Source organism: Natator depressus, chromosome 1 (assembly GCF_965152275.1).
Source record: "Natator depressus isolate rNatDep1 chromosome 1, rNatDep2.hap1, whole genome shotgun sequence".
Taxonomy (NCBI): Eukaryota; Metazoa; Chordata; order Testudines; family Cheloniidae; genus Natator; species Natator depressus.
Genome location: NC_134234.1, coordinates 215094027 through 215116210, shown reverse-complemented (window position 1 = coordinate 215116210; position 22184 = coordinate 215094027). Strand labels below are relative to the sequence as shown.

At 48.2% G+C, this 22184-nt stretch overlaps 2 protein-coding genes across 2 annotated transcripts; one reads left to right on the top strand and one right to left on the bottom strand.

Moving 5' to 3' along the window:
• The first annotated feature begins 147 nt into the window (after nt 1-147).
• On the top strand, nt 148-8265 carry LOC141984936 (homeobox protein NANOG-like). Its single transcript, XM_074948517.1, has 4 exons — nt 148-325; nt 4747-5021; nt 7115-7204; nt 7765-8265. Exons 1-4 carry the CDS (start codon nt 148-150, stop codon nt 8125-8127), a joined length of 906 nt encoding a protein of 301 aa, XP_074804618.1. The 3' UTR covers nt 8128-8265.
• A 5165-nt stretch (nt 8266-13430) lies between these two features.
• On the bottom strand, nt 13431-17610 carry LOC141984932 (homeobox protein NANOG-like). Its single transcript, XM_074948503.1, has 4 exons — nt 17424-17610; nt 15552-15820; nt 14535-14624; nt 13431-13850 (listed from the first exon to the last, which is right to left on the bottom strand). The coding sequence occupies exons 1-4, from the start codon at nt 17608-17610 to the stop codon at nt 13431-13433; spliced, it is 966 nt and encodes a 321-aa protein (XP_074804604.1).
• Nucleotides 17611-22184: the final 4574 nt, after the last annotated feature.

The following is a 22184-nucleotide window of genomic DNA, read 5'->3' as shown; positions in this document are numbered from 1 at the left end:
TTGAAGGGAACTGCTAGCTATAAAGGTAGACTTTCTAGGGCACCCTCATCCTGGGTGGTGAGCTTCAGTCCTTGAGTGAGGTGCTGTCTACTGGGAGGTGGGGGTGGGGAGCACCCGGGGGGGAGCACCCCTTCAAACCAAACCCACATGAGTGCTCACTTGGCTGTGCCCCCTTACCAGCCTTACCCAAGTGGGACTGGCATGGGCTACGGGGAGTTTTACTGGAACTCAGCAGGGGGCTCAGAACGTGCTATATCATGCCCGGGAAGGGGAGCAGAAGCAGATGGTGATGCCCAGTTTCCAGTGGAGGAAAGCCAGAACTCAGGTAAGCCATCAAAGTTAAGTCAGAGGACTGAGATTCAGGACACCTGGGTGCCAATCCTAGATCTGTCATTGACTCAGTGAGTGACCTTGGGAAAATCACTTCCACTCTTTGTGCCTCTCTTTCCCCTTTATAAAATGTGGATATGAGCCTAATTCATTCAGACTTGCAAAGCATTTTTTGATCCTCAGGTATAAGCACTGTAAAGGCAAAGTATCCTTGTCTGTCTGTAACACTTTATCCTGGCAGGCTAATGGCCAAGGGGTGTAGGAGATGATCAGGCCTCACTTAAACCAGAGCTGTCATATTTATGGAGAGAGGCAAAATCCATGTTTGGTCCATGGGCCGGAGCATGCATTTAGGGTTCTGTACACCCATCACCCACAGCACCGCTCCCAGTGCTGGCAATGGGGGCATTGCAAAGATGACAGCCTTTACACAGTGACTGAATGTGTAATTGTCATTGTTATACTTGTTCAGGTCTCATTCAGTATCACAGTGGGAGGATGGGGAATCCTGTTAGGATCCACTACTGCTTCTGCCCTCTGTTTCTCTCCTTTCCCCGTCCTCCTTTCTCTGCTTGTCTCTTTCTGGGTTTCCCTGTCTTCTCTCTCCATTTCCTTCAATTCAGCAGCTCCCAATTCCCACCCCATGGGCTTCACCCCTACCTCCTTCCCATCCCATCTGCTCAAATGTTCATCAGTGAAATAGTTAATGCAGACAGGTCTTTGCCTAGTGCTATCCTTACACTCTAGAGTCAATGCCCCAGTGAGATTAATGGGAATTTGGGGGTGGGGATTCCACCTCTCTTGAGTCATTGTAAAAATCAGCATTGTTGTTTCAGGCTATCTGCAGGCAAGGGGTTACATCAGTACACAGTGGGCTCTCATTTTGTAGGTTAACTTCCTGACCGTAAGGACTAGAGACGTACCCTTTGTTTTAAATGAAATCTTAGATTCTTTATGCTCCATGGGCCACAAATACATCAGGCAGGCTGGGTGTTTCCCCCCACTCCACCCCAGGGGAGGGTTTGGATGTAGAGCTTTGAATGTGGACTCAAAGGTCTGCAGAGATGAAGAGCTGTCAAGACCTGGGCCTTTCTCAGTTTTTAGTGTGAGGGTTTGTTTAGCTGCCATTCATGCTTCTTGCTGACTCTCCTGTTCCTACTCCTAGTCCTCCTAACCCTTCAGTCACTGGCTAGCTCCCCATCAGGGCTTGGGTGGCGAGTTGGGTAGCAGATGCTAGCCTAGGTACTGAGGTGTGTCTATGACTGTGTGGAGTTAGGAGCTTTTCTTTGAATGGAGTTGTGCCTTTTCTCCAAGCTGACTGAAATCCCTTCTAACCCCACACCCATGTCCCACTGGCCGCCTGGACATACCCTCCTCACCTACCCTACCTTCACCATTGCTGCAAACTCACAGATCCCCCCCACCAGACATGCAGAGCCCAAGCCCCACTCACCCTCCTGCAGCCCCTCTCCAGCCACCCTTGTATGCAGGTCTCACATGGGCCAGTTCCCCAATGGGTCTGTAGTAAACCTGCCCTGCTCTCCCCACCCCCCACCCCCACATGAGCACCGACTCCTTCCCCACCCCCACCCCAGACCAGCATTCCTTATGCAACCTGCCTCCTTGCAGCCACAACTTCTCCCTATCCTGCACCACCCAGCTCCCCACAGCCAGGAACCTGCCCCACTCCCCCCCCCCCCCCCCCCCGGGGGCCCTCACAACCCAGGCTCCCCACTCTCAGTTCTTAGGGCCAGGAAGTGGCAGTTAGGAGGCAAGTCAAGCAGAAGCAGAGGGGGTCAAGAAAGGGAGGGAGGTAACATGGAGAGCGCTTGTCTGTGGGGAGTGGAATCAGCACTCGGTGAGTGGGGCCTGCTGGAATAGCTGGTGGAGGTGGGGGTCTGGGGAAAGGACGAGAGGTAGGTTGGCATTCTCAGGGGAAGGCGATGGCTCGGCAGGGCTGGAGCGGGCAGTGGAGGGGGCTGGGGTCTAAAGAGAGTGCTGGCTGGGGCATGTTACAGACTTTTCTGTGGCGCTGCTCCCTGTAGTCCCTGGGCACTTCACTGACATCAGTGAATGTACCCTCGCCCCTGCGGGGAGGGTAGGTATGATTACCTCCATTTGCACCTGTGCAAAACCTTAACCTCCATCTCAGCTGGTGGCGTTTTACATGGGTGCAAATGACTACCCAAGGTGCCAGATGTAAGTCACACAGCGCAAGCCTGAGGCGCTGCGCAGAATATAACCCACAGCTGAATTTCAAGTCTCTTTTTTAACCACACAACCATTTTTCCTCTCAGCTGGGGAGGGATTGGTAGCATGGAGGAGCCAGTGACCTGCACAAGAGATCAGTAGCTTACATGGGGGAGATGGAGCATTAGGATTTCCCAAAGTGCCTCTTGATTCAGACTCTTTGGGGCAGGTGCTTGGGACCAAGGATGGGTTAGGATGGTCTCTAAAGATCTAAGGGGGTAATTCCCTTATTGGCCCTGAAACTGTCCTCCCCACAAGTGGATGTTAACTCTCCCCTCTCCCTATGGGCAGACAGGTGAGAAGTTGGGGGGCTCAGGGAGAGGGAAGAAATTGTCCGAGGGCATTTGGCTAGGCTTGCAAACCAATACACCCCTCCTGGCCCCCACTGCTGCCCGCATCCACACGTGCCAGACACCTAGGGGAGAGCTATCTGTGTAATCTCACTTGTTAACATTTTCCTATTCATGCTGCCTCAATGGCTTTGCATGTTGGCGGCTTTTGTCTGGATTAACAGCCCAGATTGCTTAGGAAGCTTTTTCTTTAGATCTCAATCTTGGCTTTGTCCTTCAGGCAGAGACCCCCTTAGGATATTTCCCAGGACAAGCTGGAAGGGTCTTTGCGGGTTCCTCTATCCTCTTGAATACTGTCTCTGGAGTGAGTGGTGCTCCCCAACCTGTCTCTGTGTCCTCTGTCTGTGCCTTTTCTCCTCCTGTAAACTCTCATCAGCACAATATTCTATTCTAGTTCTCATGTGCTTTGCAAAGGGTAGTGGCAGCCTAGTGGTTAGAGCAGTGGGCTGTGAGTCCGGCAATCTGCGTTCTTGTCCTGACTCTGACTCACTGGGTTGTTCTGGTTGTCACTTTACATCGGTGGTGATAATACCTCCCTCCCTCCCTCCCAACAGTGGGATGGGGAGGGTTAATTTGTCAGGGTTTGTGAAGTACATTGAGATCCTTGGGTAGAAGGAGCAGAAAGTAACACTACTGGTGAGAGACAGTTTGGTCCAGTGGCTGGAGCACAGGACTAAGGGATCAAAGCCTAAACTTTCACTTGTGACTGGTCATTCTGAGTGCCCCAATTTTTGGGTGCCCAACCTGAGACCTCTTAAAGGGGCCTGATTTTCAGAGAGTGCTGAGCGCACCTGCGCTTTGAGCACCAGGCCCCTTTAAGGTGTCTCAGTCTAGGGACCCCAAATCAAGCCTCAAAAATGACCGGACTTAAGCCCAAGAGTCCAGTGCACAGATTCGCTGTGTGCCCATGGGCGAGTGATTCACCTCTGCACCCCAGCTTGTCCATCTGTCAAAGGGGTGTAATTATGCTTGTCCTGAGCAGAACTGCTCCTCTGTGCGACAGAGGCCCTGCACTACTAACAGCAAACAGATTCTCCTTTAGCTCAAGTGCTGAGCGTCTGAGCTGTCAGAGCAAAAGGATTTGATAGCGATCCGGGCTGCCCGTGTCAAGTTAGCGGCCAGATTAAGCTGTGTAGTGGCAACCTTAACATATAATTATGGCGCTTTTCATCCCTAGGTCCCAAAGTGCTCTGCAAAAGGACAAGCTATAGAGGAAAAAGAAAAGGAGTACTTGTGGCACCTTAGAGACTAACCAGTTTATTTGAGCATGAGCTTTCGTGAGCTACAGCTCACTTCATCGGATGCATCCGATGAAGTGAGCTGTAGCTCACGAAAGCTCATGCTCAAATAAACTGGTTAGTCTCTAAGGTGCCACAAGTACTCCTTTTCTTTTTTCTTTTTACGAATACAGACTAACACGGCTGTTACTCTGAAAGCTATAGAGGATTATCCGATGAAGTGAGCTGTAGCTCACGAAAGCTTATGCTCAAATAAATTTGTTAGTCTCTAAGGTTCCACAAGTCCTCCTGTTCTTTTTGCCCATCCAGGGTGTCACCGTGAGGCTTAATCTGGCCACTTGCAACTTCACACTGGCATCAGGGATACATATCAGATTCTTTTGCTACAAAGGCGCAGATCCTCAGAGCTTGCGCTAAAGGAGAATCTCCTTTGCTGCTAGCAGTATATGGCCTATGTCACACAGATAAGCAGTTCTGATCTCACCCAGCAGAGGGCTCTGCATGTGTGTGTGTGTGTGTGTGTGTGTGTATTTACACACATGTGGGTTCATTACAGCATATATCCCCTTTGTCTTTAGATCTCTCCCCTGCTTCCTCCAGCTCTGGGAATTTCAGCCACTTCACACCAGATTCGGCCACCAGCCCCCAGACAGAATCCTTGTCCCCCCAGCCTGCATCCAAGCCCCAGAAGAATGGGAAGGAAAGAGAGGGAGGGATGAAGAAGGCCAAGATCCGTACAGCCTTCTCCAAGGAGCAGCTGCAAACCCTGCATCAACGGTTCCAGAGCCAGAAATACCTCAGCCCCCAGCAGATCCGGGAACTGGCTGCAGTCCTGGGGCTCACTTACAAGCAGGTGAATAGTGAGGGCATAGAGTTGTCTGCCTTGTAATGGCTGGGCTGCACCTGAATGTCACTTACTGAAAGAGGAGTCGTGGAATAAAGGTGGGGGTTGATTAGCACAGAACAGTGCTAGATGACAATACTAGTATTTATGTCCTATATTTTTCCTCAGAGCAAGTACAGGACATGGCTGTGACAGAGCAAGCTCCATACACACACATATAACTGTCCCCCTCCCGCTCCCAAATGTGCCTCAGTCCTGCCCCAGAAAAACCCTTCTTGGAGGGAAAATTTCAGCAGGAAGACAGTGTTGCCTAACGGATAAAACACTGGACTCAGACTCAAAGAGACCTGGATTCTTTTTCAGCTCTGCCATTGGCCTGCTGGGTGACCTTGAGCAAGTCACGTCCCTTCTCTGTGCTTCAGTTTCCCCATCTGTAAAATGGGGATAATGACACATCCATGGATGGAATGTGCTAAAACCCAGTCAGTCCTTGGCACCTCTGTTGAGACTCACGATGAGGGGGCCTGCTACTGCCGGTGTTGCAAACTCCTGAGATTTTACTGTGAATCTGCCAATAATTGCTGATTTTCCTGAAGGCCTTGAGTCACGAAAACATGAGGAGCTCAGCTTTCATTTTAAAAAAAAAAAAGGTTTCTAGCTCTCCTGGTTTCAGGGAAAAGCTTGAAAATGTGACCCTCTGAAGGCTCCAACATCAGGAGGCAAAGTGAGCGAGCAAGAGAGAGACCTTTTGTTCAAATCTGGCTTAAAAAATCACAACTCTCATGATTTTCAGGGCCTGATTTGTGATTTTTGAATGCCAGGAGTTGGCAGCGCTGTGATGCCATGGTCTGTGGTGTGGTTGAGCAGTAAGTGGGTCACCATAGTTCCCTGCACTTTATGCTCCGCATCAGTTCCCAGTCCTCTGCTGGGTGCAGTTCCAGGCACTGGTGAATTTCCCCATAAGGCGCTGAGTGGCCTGGCATGGATTAGTTCACAAATCATTTCCTCCCCACCCCCTCCCCAGTGCTCCCATGCAGCACCTGCAGTAAGCTGGGACGCTGCTGTGAGCTCTCCCCAGGGCTGAACTCCTCCCACCAACCTGTCTTCCCGCACCCATGCAATGCGCTTGACACAAGGCCTCATGCAGGTACGGCAAGCCCCCCACACAACTGCCATCCCTGCAGATTTATGAGCATCACTTGTGCCACCGCTGCAATGCCTGAGATGAAATCGCTAGCCCAGGTCCAGCTGAACTGGTGCCGTCTATAATGGTCTCTCCTGAGAGTGGATGAGAAGCCACAAGCATTGTAGCTGCTATGGTTCAGCCATTCTTCGTAACCCTATCCCACAATGCAGTGCATATGGAGATTATCCTAATGAAAGTGCTGGGCACTCTGGGCTTGGTGCCTCAGGTATCCCAGGATGCACTGGGATAACAAACACAAACACACACCCCACCTACCCACCCCCAAACCGGTTTTGTCAGAAACAGGACAAGTGAGACAACCAGCTATTTGCTGCAATCAACATCCTTGCAGCACTCCCTATTAGTGCAGACACAGCCCTGGGGGAGTGCGCTTTGGAATCTGCCCCCGTCAGGGATCTTGATTTTGAGGACTGATAGGATGCAGGGCAGGCCTTCTGCCCTCTCTGCACCCCCACAAACACACATTTCCTTAATTTTGGCCTTAATCAGGAGGGATTTAATCCATTCTATGGGTGGGACTGTAGAGACCGTGTTGGGTTTGATTTGTGCCAGTTTTTGGCCACACTCATTCATTTGTCACATCTGTAATGTGCCTACATGTCACAATGATGGGCACAATGTGGACAATGTAGGTGCTGGCGACAGAGATCCACTGACACAATTTGCATAGGCCACTAAACAGGCATCTGATGTTGAACTGGGGCCAGACTTTAACCAGCAACCACTCAGATGCTTTATACTCCACTCCCTGATTCCCTGAGCCCTCCAGTCACCCCACCCCTGACCCAAGAGGCTCATTGTAATTGGTGAGTCAGAGGTGAAAAATGTCTTAGCCCATTCCATATTCCTTTCTGACTATCCATTCCCCCGGGAACCTTCTGACCCCTCACTGCAGGTTAAGACCTGGTTCCAGAACCGAAGGATGAAGCTGAAGAGATGCCAGAAGCACAACTTGTGGTCGGAGCGGGCTCAGTGCCTCACTCAGGTAAGGGCATTCCACACAAAGGGGACCAAGACCATTGGTCCAGAAAGCCCAGTGTCCTGCCTTCTCCCATAGCCCAGTGGTATATTCCCTCTGCTATCCCATTTCCTGCTGTACTGGATCAGTACCATGGTCCAGCTAGTTTGGTAACCCTGCCTCTGCCATCCCCAGTCATGCCGAAGATCCATCCTGCTTGCCTTCTGCTGTTCTGGTCTGTTTAGCCCACTGACGTGCCTCCTGCCCTAAGGCAAAAATGGTAGATAGTTTGGTGTCCCCCAGCCAACCAGGGCAATGGTCCAGCTTTTGTTAGTAGCTCTCCTCCTGTTCTACTGGATCAAGCCAGCGGTGAGTCTGGTCTCATGCCCCAGTTGTGAGAGTGGCCTCACATCTCCCATATCACCTCATATCAGACCTATGAAGTACATTTCTTCTTGTCCCTCCCCACCTCCTCGTGCCCCATGGATACGCCTGAAAGCAAAAGGATTGATATAGCCCTTCTACATTTTAGCCCGGTGAGTGCCAGTAGAGATGCAATTGGTTTTGATTCCTGTTCTCTCTTTCAGACCGGGTTCCAGCCCAGCGGGTACCTGGAAGTGCACCCCAAATTCCACCAGAGCTATCCGATCAGCGCAGCTGGAAACATCCAAGCTGTGGGCAACCCCCGTCAGAACTACTCAGCAGGGCAGAACCCATATGCATTCATAGCCAATGAGGAGGGGGGGGTCTTCGGCAAAGGTGGGGCCACCTGTAGCGTCCAACAGACAGTGGGATTCATTGCCCAGCACAAAGTAGACTTTTATCATGGCTTCCCTGGGACCATGGAATACACTGGCGCAAAGACAGGAGATGGTTATAGCTTCCACCATGCCTCAGCCACTGTGGCACCGTTTCCGGGCACTGCTGGCCACCATCTGTACCACCCCTAAGCAGGGTTAATGCAGAGAGCCCAAAGCAATTGTTACTGAATCTCTTCCTTTCCCTGCATCTCTCACGCTGTCTCCTACTTAGGGTAGTTACACAACTCTGTCCCTATCTTACATTCAGACACATGAGCTCACTCACACCCACCCAAACTCTCATGCAGTTACTAACAAAATAAACACACACATCCATGCACACACATGTAGGTGTACCCATACATTTACCCTACAGTGAAACTGGGTATCTTTCTAAAAAAATATGATCTGGCTCCATCACAACATATGGGCTTGCTACAAGAATCACTAGGTGAAATTCTCTGGCCTGTGGTATGCAGGAGGACAGATTAGTTGATCATATTAGTCCCTTCTGGCCTTTAAATCTATGACCCTATTTAGGCTGTTTACACTAAACCTTGCTGGGTCTAGTGTTGGTGAAGTCTAGAGATCCAAGGTGCTTTTAATATTGCAAATAAAATAAAAGGTGATTTTTCTTCTCCCATAAAATATTTCTATTTCTCTTTATTTAACACATTGGACAAACTGCAGGACACTGCAATATGTGAAAACACAGAACCACCATGTAAGAAATAGAAAAGCATGTCTAACATTGCATTAGTACTGATTTGTATTACAGTGGTGCTGTAAGGAGCTTCCCACCAATGCTAACACCAGTTCAGAAGTTTGCAATACTAGAAACCATGCTACTGGGGGCTGGTACCATTTTTGGGGCAGGCCTGCTCTGAGCAATATTAGATGACACTGTGGCCAGTTTAAGAAGCATGGTTCCATACCTAGAGTACCAGCTTCTGGTCATGTGACTTACATCAGCATTTCATGGAGGGAGGGGTTGGTTTTGGCCTCTTTATTTAAAAAACCCAAAACAATAGCTCTGAAAGGCATGACCTGCCCTGTTCATCTCAGTGGGGTGTTAACTCCACTGGCCTGGGAGTTCTTGTTAGCACTACCCCAGCAGAGAACTATGGAGGGGCAAAAGGTGTGTTGCTTAACTGTATTAGTCTATCATGATTGAAAAGCTCCATTAAGATGCAGATTAACATGTTTGAAGATGGGTTACAAATTAAACTAACTCAATTGAGCTAACGCCTTTAAAAAACAAACAAACAAAAAAACCCTGACATCCTCTGCCATCTCCACTCCACAGCTGGGGATGGGGCTGCAAGCAAGGGCTGCCACCTGACCAGGTTTTCCAGCAGTTGTCTTTTAATTGAGGTAGCTGCCTCAGAAAATCCAGTTCACACTGCTCTCTAGTTTTATGGGCTCAGGCTTTGTTGTGGGCTCCAGAGCACAATTGCTGTGCAACCTCAGTTAAGGGTTTGTCTACACTAGAAATGCTACAGCTGCAGCGCTGCAACTGGAGCAAAGACACTACAGTGATGGAAGGGGTTCTTTTGGTGCAATAGTAAATCCACCTCTCTGAGAGGTGGTAGCTAGGTCAACAGAAGAATTCTTCCACCAAGCTAGTGCCTACAGTGGGGCGTGAGCTGGTTTAACTACATCACACAGGGCATGACATTTTTTCCACAGCCCTGAGCGAGGTAGTTAAGCCAACCTAACTTCAGGTCAGGCCTTTGTCATTTCACCCCTCCCATGCCTTAGTTCCTCGTTTGGTGAAATGGAGAGAATGATGCTTATTTACCACACATATATTCTGAGGTGCAATTCATCCATATTTGCAAAGCGCTTTGAGATCTTTGGTGAGAAAGGCAAAGCATGTAATCCTGCTAAAAACTCTTAATGGCTAACCCACAAAAATCACCAAGGCCCTAGTTATAATTAGCCCATTATTATTGTTTGCTATTTATAGCGCTCGGCAAGGGTGAAGACTGAGTTCCATTCTCATCCCCAGGGTGAGTCACGTGAGGGGTGAAGGCGTGGGGATGGGGGAGGAGGGAAGCTTGCCCTGCTCGTATTGTATCTGAGGAGGAACAGGATTTCAGTTCTCCTGGGTTGTCACCTATCTGGTACCTTAATGGACCAGCATTCAATTTGCTTAGGGAAATGAAAACACAAATTGCAGTTCTCTTGAAGGTTGCCAAGCAACTGATTCTACATTCCACTTCTAGAGCCTACACTTTACAGTCTAGCTACGAGGCCTCTGCGTCTGCAGACATCCAGGTGAAGAGAGACAATGATGGTACAGAGCAAGCAGGACAATTCCTGTAATGCTGCAGGGCTAGAGTTGAGCCAGAGGAGAGAAACTAGAGAGACTGAAAGCACAGAACCTCCCCCCTCATACCACCACAGTGCATGTCTGAACTGGGGAGCAGAGCACAGGGGGAGATGGGAAAGCAGGGGAGCACATGTAATGCATCAGCACGTTCACCTTGAAGTGAATAATGGGCACTATTCCCAGTTCTTTGTGGTATATTCAGAACGATAACCGATTTGTAAAAAGGGTTTCCTGGTTCTGCTTGCAGGCAAGGGGTTTCTGTAGGGAAGGAGCTGGGACTTTCAGCGGCACCCTCCAGACAGTCAACAGTAAGGTGGGGTGAATGATGCCCGTTTTGGGGAACGGGCTGCTTTGTCTGTTTTTTGGGTTGTGTGTGTTAAAAGTCTGGATTTTAAGAAATAAAGTAGTGTGACTTTGCAACCTTCCTGAAAGATGTTATGTTCTTATCTGATTTTTGTTTGTCCCATTAACATAACATTCTTGTATCAAGAGATTACCCAGCTTTGTTTTGTTTCTAGCCCTCACGGTTGCAGAGAAAAGCTGGAAAACAGGAAGTGAATTCAACCTAAAGGCTCAGAAGCCAGCAAAGAAAAAGCACCCAAACATTTACTGTTTTTGAAAATTCTCATGATTTTGGGGGTTGGCAAAACTCATGATATTTAAACTCTTGGGGTTGGCAAGACTCAATGCTTTTTCCTCATCTCTGTAGGTGAAGTTGTCACCATAAAGCTCTTTTCATCCTTTGGGATGAAAGAAAGTGAAGTTATTACATCACTGAACTGACACCCCATTAAAATAAATCCAGTTTATTTTTCCATTCAAATGTAAAACACGAGTTTATAAAAACATTAGGTAGAAACAAAAAAAAGTGATAAAACAGACGCAGCGTAACAAAACACCAGTTAAATTGCATTGCAAGTACAAAGTCTTTTTTTAAAACATATAAAAAAAAAGAAAAAAAAATATACCCAGCAATCCATGATAGCAAACAATTATCTGCTTTGCATTAAAAATGTAAGTAGGACAATGCCCTTGTGCAGATGTTAAGATAGCATTGAGATAAAAATCATACATTAACAACAAAAACTACTACCAACACCACCTGCTATTCAAACAAAACAAATCTTTAACATGTCATTCATTTTTCACCATTGATGTCATTTGTTTACTTTTTTTGCACTTGGCTTGGGACAGTGGAACTGGTCTGTTTCACTTCCTTTTTTGCGTCAGTTTCACAAGCCGCAAGTTGCGCATGACCTTAAGTTCCACAGCACTGCGGGGGACAATTTAGTTTTTTAAAACCTGTTTTTATTGAAATTTAAAAGACATTTATTAAAACAATTGTATTTATAGCAAGTTGGGGTTTGGTTTTTATAATTCCCACCTCTCGCTTTCCCCCTCCTCCCCACAAAGCTTAAACATTGAGTCCAGGAGAAGCTGACAGCGTCCCACTTTAAATACAGAAATAGATAAGTAATCTAATTAGCCTGTGGCAATGTCTCCCCAAGGAAAGTGAGGGAAGCCCCATTAACAGAGTCACTTAAAACTAGAATTGGAGAAGAAACAGTAGGGAGCAATCCTGCACTGGCCCTGGGAGAATGGGATAGATAGGATCTAATGGTCTCATCCACCATCTCTAATTTCTAGGTTAAGTGATCTAAGCATCAGGTTTGAAATAACTAGAATATTTTTGCCTGGCTGCCACCCTCCACCGCAGAGTGGCCTCATTCCAGGGGTGCTGTAGTTGTAATTTGTGAAGTGCTATGGGATCCTTCATGTATAGATATTATTATTACTACTATAAGAGAATCAGATGGATACCTGAGGACATCAGTTGCTCTCACAGTGCTGATGACTTGCAATGCCATAGCCAGAGTCATGCTGGGCTGGGAGCCTGCCGGCAGAGTAGAGCAGGGGAGATGTGGAGGGAGAGCAGTTAGAATGAAATTTGGGCACACCCTAAACAGACTGACACAGTTAGCCACTTTGTAAACACTACAGGTAATTTTCTTGGATTAGGATATTAACCTAAATCCACCACATTTGCTTACATTGTACTTTCTCCATCTTTCTAACCCTCCCCTTTTCCTTCCTCTACTCCTCTTTCTCGATCTCCTTTCTCTCTTTCTCTTAATTACACAATGAATTGAAATTAGAATCTGAATTCCATTCACCCCTGTGGTGGTCCAGATGCTTAGCTGGTGCAAATGGTGATGTCGATGAAGCTATGCTGCTTTGCACCAGCTGAGGATTGGGCAGTCTCTTGTCACTGTTTAGTAGATATTCAGGTCCTAATTAAAAAGGGATTGCAGTTATTTACAATCATAGTAAATCTGAGATTTTTTTTAAAGATTAGATGACCAAATCTAGCTCCTGGTCAGGGCTGGAGAGCGTTCCCTGTTGAAGGACGTATTAGATGTTCAAATGTTATGGAGGTTGGCTGGTGGAGGGAGGGAACACACAAAAGGGCGGGGGGGGGAGGAATTTCAGGTTGCATAATCAGGAACATTTTCTAACAGTGAGGGGTCTGCTGAAGGGTGGAAGAATCTTACCCAGGAAAAACCCCATGCTTGGGTTTTGTTTATTTTTTTACAGTGCAAATATTTGCAATTAAAAGTAATATTATAAAGTGAGCACTGTACACTTTGTATTCTGTGTTGTATTTGAAATCAGTTAATTTCAAACATGGACTGGATCAAGCCCGGGAAAGGGTCTACAGAGGGGATACTGCTGTACTGGGGACACTAGGATAGGGAAAGGACTCACTGGTGCAGACTCTATCATCTCCAGTTCCAACATTCACAAACTTCCCTGCATGAACATGGCTTTCCATACACATACAGAGCCTCTTCCTGGAGCCAGCCAGGGTCAGTATGAGGAAAGCCAACTTCAGAGCCATGCAGCACCTCTTGAGTCAGACACAGACAGGTGCCTCTTAAAGAAGAGAAGGAGAGAGAGGCCCCAATCATCCTGCAAGGTGCCAAGCCCCTCCAGTGGAGTCAGTGGGAGCTGGGGGACTCCACACATCTCAGGAGTCAGGATCAGGGCCCTAAAGAACTGAGAGGCTGGATAAGAGAAACTGAAGAAAGAGTGGGAGAGGGAAAGGAAAAGGAAAGGCCTAAGAGTTATAGTTGCTTTGTGTCCCTTGAGGGTGCCATGCTGACTGGTACTGCTGGTACCCAGCTGTGCCCGGGAAGGACGTTGCATTGACAGAGGCATTCTGGAAGTGGTAGCCATCTTCTGTCTCCATGCTGGCATAATCCATGTTCGCCGGGAAGCCATGATAAAAGTTCATCTTTTGCTGGCTGAAGAAGCCCATTGCCTGCTGGGTGCTGCAGGCTCCCCCAGCTTTCCCAAAGAACCCCTCCTCCTCGATAGCCACGAAGGGGTACAGGCTCTGGCCACTCCCATAGGTCTGGCTGCTACCATAGCTCTGATGCACATTGGTCACAGTCTGGATGTTCCTGCTGGCACTAACTGGACAACCCTGGTGATAACTGGGGTTCAAATCCAGGTAACCTGCCTGATGAAATCCATTGAGAGAGAGAGAGAGAGAGAAGGCGGTTCAATACACGGGTACAAGCAAACAGTACTGAGGCTCCAGTAGCACAAAGCAGGAAATTATAAACTTTTGGGGAAGGGACTACCTTTTCGTTACATATATCGCCAGTGCACAATGGGGCCCTAGGATCTATGTGCTACCACAATAGGAGTAACAATATCCTAGAGGGGATAGCTCAGCGGTTTGAGCTTTGGCCTGCTAAACCCAGGGTTGTGAGTTCAATCCTTGAGGGGGCCATTTAGGGATATGGGGCAAAAATTGGGGATTGGTCCTGCTTTGAGCAGGGGGTTGGACTAGATGACTCCTGAGGTCCCTTCCAACCCTGATATTCTATGATTCTATGATCCCCTGCTCCTCCTGGATTCACTGGATTGCAACTGGTGTCCATATGCCATTCTCTGATCCAGCCAGTCCCCCGACGTGAGATCCTAGAGCAGAAAGTCCTGCTCTCCTTCCCCCAGATCTATTCAATCCCCAATGTAAGCTTAAATTACATGATACAATAAACAGAGAATGAATGAATGCTGTACTGGAAACACTGAGCAAGGGCTGGTTACTAAGTCCATGAGCATCCCATATTAACCAGATAGCAAACACCTATACATTAGATAGATATTATAGCTCCCCTTGGTAACTGCCCATAATGAAACCTCTTCTTACTTGGGATAGGCATGTCCCTTTTTCCATCCACTGAGTTTCCTTCTGGCATCGTTTAAACTTCATTCGTTGGTTTTGAAACCATGTTTTTACCTAGAGGTGATGGGGGTAGGAGATAGGGCATAAAAATCCCCTTTTAGACAGAGCTCACAAAATATTTTTTAGACAATACATAAAGGGATTGCTTCACCCAGCATTGAAATGCAGCCACTCTGGGCTGGAACATGGCAGGCCAGAGCAATTATAAACAATAATTTACAAAGTGAAGACCACCACTATATCCAGCTGAAAATGGGAGCATTTAGGGAGGCAAAATATAATTACAGTCACTGGGACAGCCACCTCTACTGCAAATTACCACAGAATCTTTCATGATCACAGTCAGAACCTGCATTTTTGTATGAAAGATGGGTCAGTCCTAAATCAGAGTCACCCACACCACTTTCTGCAACACAGCACCCAGCAGGATGACACTATACTGCTAGGTTTCAGAGTAACAGCCATGTTAGTCTGTATTCGCAAAAAAGAAAAGGAGGACTAGTGGCACCTTAGAGACTAACCAATTTATTCGAGCATGAGCTTTCGTGAGCTACAGCTCACTTCATCGGATGCATCCGATGAAGTGAGCTGTAGCTCACGAAAGCTTATGCTCAAATAAATTGGTTAGTCTCTAAGCGGCAAAGGGGTCAGCAGTGACTCCAAGAGCATAGTGAATATTACCTATAGAACAAGAGGGACCGGACTCTTCATTGCCTGCCCCTTGTTTAGTCTTGAACACCTGTGCAAAGCGGATGAATAATCCCAGGTGAGCAGGAGGAGAATTCTGACACTGGTAGCATTTCACAGCCTCCTTGCACAGGTGTAAATTACAACAGAAGTGGCGAGACAGTGAGGAATCTGACCTTGCCTTGGAGATCTCCCACTGAAAAACCGACCGTGTTTGGAAGACCACCTCAAACCAGGGATGCAGCCCAGCCATTAGGATGCCAACACTCTACAGAACCAGATCTCAGTGTTCACCTGCTTGTATGTGAGCCCCAGGGCTGAGCCCAGCTCCCGGATCTGCTGGGGGCTGAGGTATTTCTGGCTCTGGAATCGCTGGTGCAGGGTTTGCAGCTGCTCCTGGGAGAAGGCCGTGCGGCTCTTGGCCTTCTTCACCCCTCCCCCGCTTTCCACCCCCCCCATCCGGATCGCAGGGTGCGGGGATGGGGGCTCCGTGTTGGGGCTGGTGGCTGAGTCCGGGGTGTACCGCATGCGTGCGCCCGAGCTGGAGGACGCTGGAGAGAGCTCTAGGGAGGGAGAGAGGAAAGTGGCCCATGAAGGGAGAGCGGAGAAGTTAATTCCTAAGGGATAACGATTTGCTGCTGGACGGTGCCCGATCTCACTGCTCGGGAAACAGGCCGGCTGCATTTAACGGCAAAGGGGCACACGACTTAACCGGGGGCCCGGGGGGGCTCAGCCGAGCTGTGTCCACACGCCGCTCAAACAGCAGCGGCCGGGGAGCGAAGGAGCCAGGAAAACCGACGCCCTCTCTGCTGACGCCTGGCGGGGGGTCCCGGCACTGCGGGCTCTAGGATTAAATACGCCGCCGCCGCTGGGCATTCACACGAGAAGTAAAGGCGGGGGCCGGAGCCGGAGCAGGGCAGGGGAAGAACGTGCCCTCGGCAGTGCCGCCAGGGATGAGGCCAGGGACGCAAGACGCAGGCCAGCCGTGGGGAAGGCGCTGTACACAGCAATTCCCGGGTGGCCAATTGTCTCCCTGCGGGCTGGGGACACCCTGAATTCGCTCTTTTCTCCTCGGTGTTGTCCGCGGGGGGGGGGGGGGGGATCCGGAGGCGCCCCGGGCGTCTGCATGCGCCTCGGGAATCCACAGGAGCCAGGCACAGACTCGTCCGCGCCTCCCCCGCGGAGCTACCTGTCCCCCCCCCCCCAAGCCTTGGGAGCCGAGCCCTGTGCAGAGATCGCACCCCTCCCGTGCCCCTGCTCGGGCCCTTTTGCCCCCTCCCAGCAAGGGAGCAAGGCCTGATTCGGTCCAGAAGCGGAGCCAGGACAATGGCTAGAGCCTCCCCCGGGTCTGGGTCACCCGCGGTGCCCTGGCGCCTTCCCCGCGTCCTGAGACCTCGACCCCCGTCCCCCCACCTTGGGGGCGGGGGGGTTATTGCTACTTCTCCCTGCTTCCCCCACGGGGCTCTCGCGCCTGGTGAGCCACAGGCGGGGGTCACCGCGCCCCCGCTTTGCATGGCTGGATTTGGTCCCAGCAGGGCCGCCCGTGCTGCAAATGGCGAGAGGGCCCCGGGAGCTGGTTTCCCATCCCGGGCCAGACCCCCATGGGAAAGCGGGTCCCTCCCAGCCCTTCACACCCCAGTCCTCCCGCCACCCCCCCCAACTCGGATTTTTAGACATGTCTCGCTTCCCCCCATGAAGGCAGCGATGGCCTTAGCGTCCAGGAGGGCAGGATCAGGCCCTTAGCGAGAGCCTTCCCACCACGTGCCCAAAGGGCTCTGGCGACCAACCTCCTTCTAGTTCTGCTCTGGGTCCGTTCCGGGGGGCGTCCGCCCTCCCACACCAACTTGCTGCCGGACAGGACTGCTTATTGCACCTGTGGGTGGGTGCTTAAGACCCCTCCCCCCCATGAAATGCCCTCTCAGCTCTTCCCCCAGATCAGACAGCGTTTAGGACTCCCTCTTCCTCCCTTAAACCCCCCCCCCAAGGCAGCAGCGTCTTTTGGGGAGAGGGGGAGGTCACTTGGCTATGGAGCTAGGGGACAGCTGTCGAGATGAGCTCTCCCACACCCGCCCCTTGTTGAGTCATTTCAGGCAGCAAGACTGATAATAATAATAACAACCACCACTTTTCCTGGAGTTTCCTTCAGTCATTCCAAAGTTGGCCTACCTGGGTTACGGAGGGTCTTCTCCTCTGGCTCTGGCTCTGGGACCGGGACATCAGCATCTGCTGCCTCTTTGTGGGGGACATTGTCCATCTCCCCTGGGCAGTTCCAGTAGTAGTCTCCATACCTTATTCCAGTTCCTACCCCGGCTGGGTAAGGCTGGTAGGGGGGCATTGCCAGGTGGGCACTCATGGATGTTTGTGTTTGGGGGACGTTACCCCAAAATAAAACCCTAATCTCAGAGAAGACAAGGTGGAGATGGACAGGGGCAGACTCTATCAGACAAACATACAAACAGACGCCTATAGCGTGGGGGTAGATTTATGCCCTTCCTAACTTTGCCTTGATTAGAGAGAATTTCCAAGGCCATTGTCATGTTAAAAGTAAGTTGATTGGAGGGGAGTGGCTATGGATTGGGGGGAGGAGGAGGAGAGGATAGAAGGGTGAGGGGGATGGGGGGGGAGTGAAAAAAATGAGAGCTCAATTTGGATAGTTTACAAACACATTTGCAAAATTTATTTGTAAAAACGGATACCCAGAAGTCTGTTCTCCCCTGCTGTGTCTGAGCTGTACCGGATACGGTCGCTATGATTCAGAGATCTATGATCCATTGCTAGAGATACAGAGCTGTATGTATACATACCTAGGTATGTTCACAATATTATATCAACAGCAGATGAGTTACATGGATGGATAACTAAGACAGATAATTAATAAGAGATAAACAATTATTGATTCCCTTTCCTCTGATGTGTAATGTATTATTAAATAAAGGTGAGGTAGACAAGCCATTAAATGGCCAACACTCAGCAACAGACTTGCTCAGATTGGCAGAAGGATAGCCAAATTGTAGGCACCTCTTATGCAGCAGTGGAAATATTTTACTCTTCAAGGAAGGCTAACTACATAACTTCCTTCTCACTTTAGCAATGGGTAGTAGGCCTTGCATTATTTCCACTAATAAGTCAATGGTACCTCCCCCCCTTGACTTCAGTGTCAGGATCAGGTCCTTTTTGAGTATACATTTTGGAAGCATAGGGAGGCATCCCCTGCGAGTGCATACAGCCCCCTCTTTTCCCAATGCAGTTAACTCAGACCCAGAGTTTCCCCTTGGGGCATGCTTTCCTCATGTATGTCCCTACTGCAGATTTAAAAACAGAAAACTGCAGATTTAAAAACAGATCTATAATTGCAAACAGTTAAGCACTCAGCCCCCTTGCAAATTAATGCAATAATATCTTAGAGGTTTTTTTCCTCTCTACCTGTTATCTAAATATATGAATTGTGGGGAGGTGAGTTCAAAGCAGAGCAGATTTGCTCATTTGTTGTACTTTTTGGTATTATCAACATTCCTAGGGTTGGATTTAGAGGGAGGCAACCTGTGTAGATCCACCTTGCACTTCTTACTCCTTTTCATATCTTTTGGCAGACTACAGAGTAACAACCGTGTTAGTCTGTATTCGCAAAAAGAAAAGGAGTACTTGTGGCACCTTAGAGACTAACCAATTTATTTGAGCATGATGCATCCGATGAAGTGAGCTGTAGCTCACGAAAGCTCATGCTCAAATAAATTGGTTAGTCTCTAAGGTGCCACAAGTACTCCTTTTCTTTTGGCAGACTGTTTCCCCTCATTTTTCAAACCTTTTCCCTAATTTTTGCTCTTAAAAAAAAATCTTATGTTCTCTCCTCCCCCCCTCTTTCTGCCCCCCAACCCTAGTGCAAAAAAAAAAATCCACTTAAAAATACATTTCCAAACATCTTTGAAGCACAAACAAAATTGTATTCATGTATAAAAACATTAACTAAATCTTAATTTGGGGGCCTTAGCTTTAAAGGTTAAGAATCCTTATTTTATTTTGGAGTGGGAAGAAGGCAAAGTTGCTATTACATTTTCCTTAAAAAAAAAAAATAAAGAAATGAAAAACAAACACTGGGGAGATCATTCCTCTTCTTCAATCAGTGGATTAAAAAAAAAATCTACAAATCTGATGGGGGGAGGAGGATTGAGGAGTTTCTCTGCCGCACGTTCACTGGTGGGGGGAGGGAGAGGAAGCCTGCAGGATGGATCTGAAGACTGGCTAGTTTAGAAGGCACACCTGAAGAACATGTGCAGGACAAAATAAAGTTACTGCAGAACCACAAGCCTGAGCTGCCGGATCCTGAACCACTGAAGTTCATCCGATGAAGTGAGCTGTAGCTCAGGAACGCTTATGCTCAAATACATTGGTTAGTCTCTAAGGTGTCACAAGTCCTCCTTGTCTTTTCACTGAAGCCAACAAACTTTGCAAAAATGGCTTTGACTTCAGTGGTTCAGGATCAAGTCTCAAATGCCTTTGATTGGTGGAATTTTTCCCATGCCCCTTCTCCCTGCAAAATAATCCAGAGAAAGAGGCAATAGCTCCCCCCCCCCCGACACCTCCTATGAAATCTGTCAAAGGAAGGGGGAATGAGGCACAGCAGGCACCAGACACCCCCTCCTAAAAGAATTCAAAGGTAGGAGGGAGGGAATCCCTTCTGGCACCAGACATAAACACACCCCTCTCCAGCGAAACTACCGGCGCAAACTTATTGTGGAGTTGAGCCAGCCTAGATCCGCAGCCCATTCACTTGCAAACCAAGGCACCTGGGAGGTGTGTTCGAATCCCCCACCCCAACGGGCACGGGCAGAGGCTGCCTCCCAGACCTAGGTGCGAAGTGCATTAGGTATGTCGCCGTGGCTGGGAGAGAGTTCACAAGCCTTAAATAAGCTCCAGCAGTGGTGTGCTGGCCGCAGCAACAGTCCACTCTTAATGCATTGGGATTTTGCTCCCAAATTAGATTGTTAAAGGAAAACCCTGGGCGGTCAGGCAGTGAACTAGGAACCCAGGGGAAACCTAATCAGGCTCAAGGGATGCATGAAATAAAGACACAGCACAAACCCTGGCTGCCTCCTTCCCCTCCCCCGTGCCGGGTCAGTAGGGTCAATTCCCCATCAGGCATTCTTCACATTCCTAATTGAAATAAATAAAACTATTAGCGGGGGTTGATCTTCCTTTCTTTAATGACAGTGGCAAACCTCCGATTGACTCCCACAACTCCAGCACAAACACTGGGTAGTGTAACAGAGTCATATCACCTTTCCTATATTTATTTTCACATATTTGCCGTTGCCTTAAATAATAAATACTGCCATTGTGCTCTGTTATCATTTTAAAGTATAATAAAATAGTAATGGCAATTAATAATGCCAACGTTGCATAAGTCGCAGCCCCACTCTGTGCCTCAGTTTCCCCTGCTGTCAAATGGGGATAATGGCCCAGATCCACAAAGGTATTGAAATCAATGGATCTGGGCCAATGATGCTGACCTGCTTTGAGATTTACTGATGAAATACCCTATGGTAGAGCTGGGTATTATTATTATAAGTGTATCCCCGGCATCAAAAATAAGGCCCTGCAAAGAAGTATACACAGGCTTAACTTTATGTATATGGGCAGTGCCATGAAATTCTGGTGTCAAATTGAAACTTGTGCCTTTGGGATTGGGACCTAAGAGTTTAATTAATAAACAAAGAAAATATTATTTATTGTCATTGTTATTTTAATTGGCAAAACTGATCTATTCTGTCAATACAAATTAGACATATGGGTCCATATTGTTACATTCACATGCACATTTGGCTTTGCAAAGTGCACCACTCAGAATGTTAATTTTAATACTATAATAATATTAATACCTAGCTCTGCACATTGCTTTTCATGAGCAGGCCTCCCAGTGTGGCAGAGACAAAGGGGAAAGAGGTGTTTTCTAAAGAGATTTTAGAAAAGAGACAGAGGGCTAAATTCAGCCTGGGGGCAAACAGCTCCCACTGCCATTGTTGTCAGTGAGGGTAGTGCCTGCCTCTGCCAGGAGCAGAAACGGAGCCAGGTTTTGAGCAGTGGCAGACCCAGGGGGTGATGGGTCATTGACATGCCACCTTCAGTTATACCCATTGGCTTGAAAAGAAGCCACACATGCACCTAAAAGCCAGGAGGTGGGGGTCGCCTCTCAGGGCGGTGGATTAACTACAGCGATGGGAGAACCCCTCATCTCTGGGTAGATAATGTCTACACAGAAGCCGCTGTGCAACTGTAACATTCAAGTGCAGACCACCCGCCATCACCCACTGTTTGAGGTTCCCCAGTAAGGAATTCCATCTTGGCTATGGTAGGCCCTGGCATGTGGAAATTAGCACTGGGTGAATAACTGATTTTTTGGTTTGGTGACTGAATCTAAAAATTTGGAAAAAAAAATTTGTTTCAGATCAAACTGAAATAATGTTTTTTTTAATTGGTTGAAATGTTTTGATTGACCTGAAATAAAAGGGTTTTGTTTTGTTTTTCATTTTCAGGGTTTTTAAAAAATGTTGTTAATGGTTTTTAAATAAAATGTAGGGAAACACCGAAACAAAAGGTATTTCTGAAATGAAAAGTCAAAACATGTCATGTTGGAAATGCTGAAATGAGCCGTTTAGACCCCCACCCCCACCCCGAAAAAAAGTTCTTTGGCTGTTTTTTTTTTTTTTTTTAAGAAAAGCTATTTACTGACATCTACCTGAATCCACAAATAGTTTCAGTTGCCCTAAATCTGCATTTTTCTGTGAAAAAACTATTTGCATGACAAAATCACCCAACTCTAGTGGAAATCCCTCCCTCCAGCCTTGGAAATCCATTTCAGTCTATCTGGCCTCCCTTTCAAAAAGCATCTTCCATACGTTTTTATTTCTCCAGCATGATGTTTTTGGGACA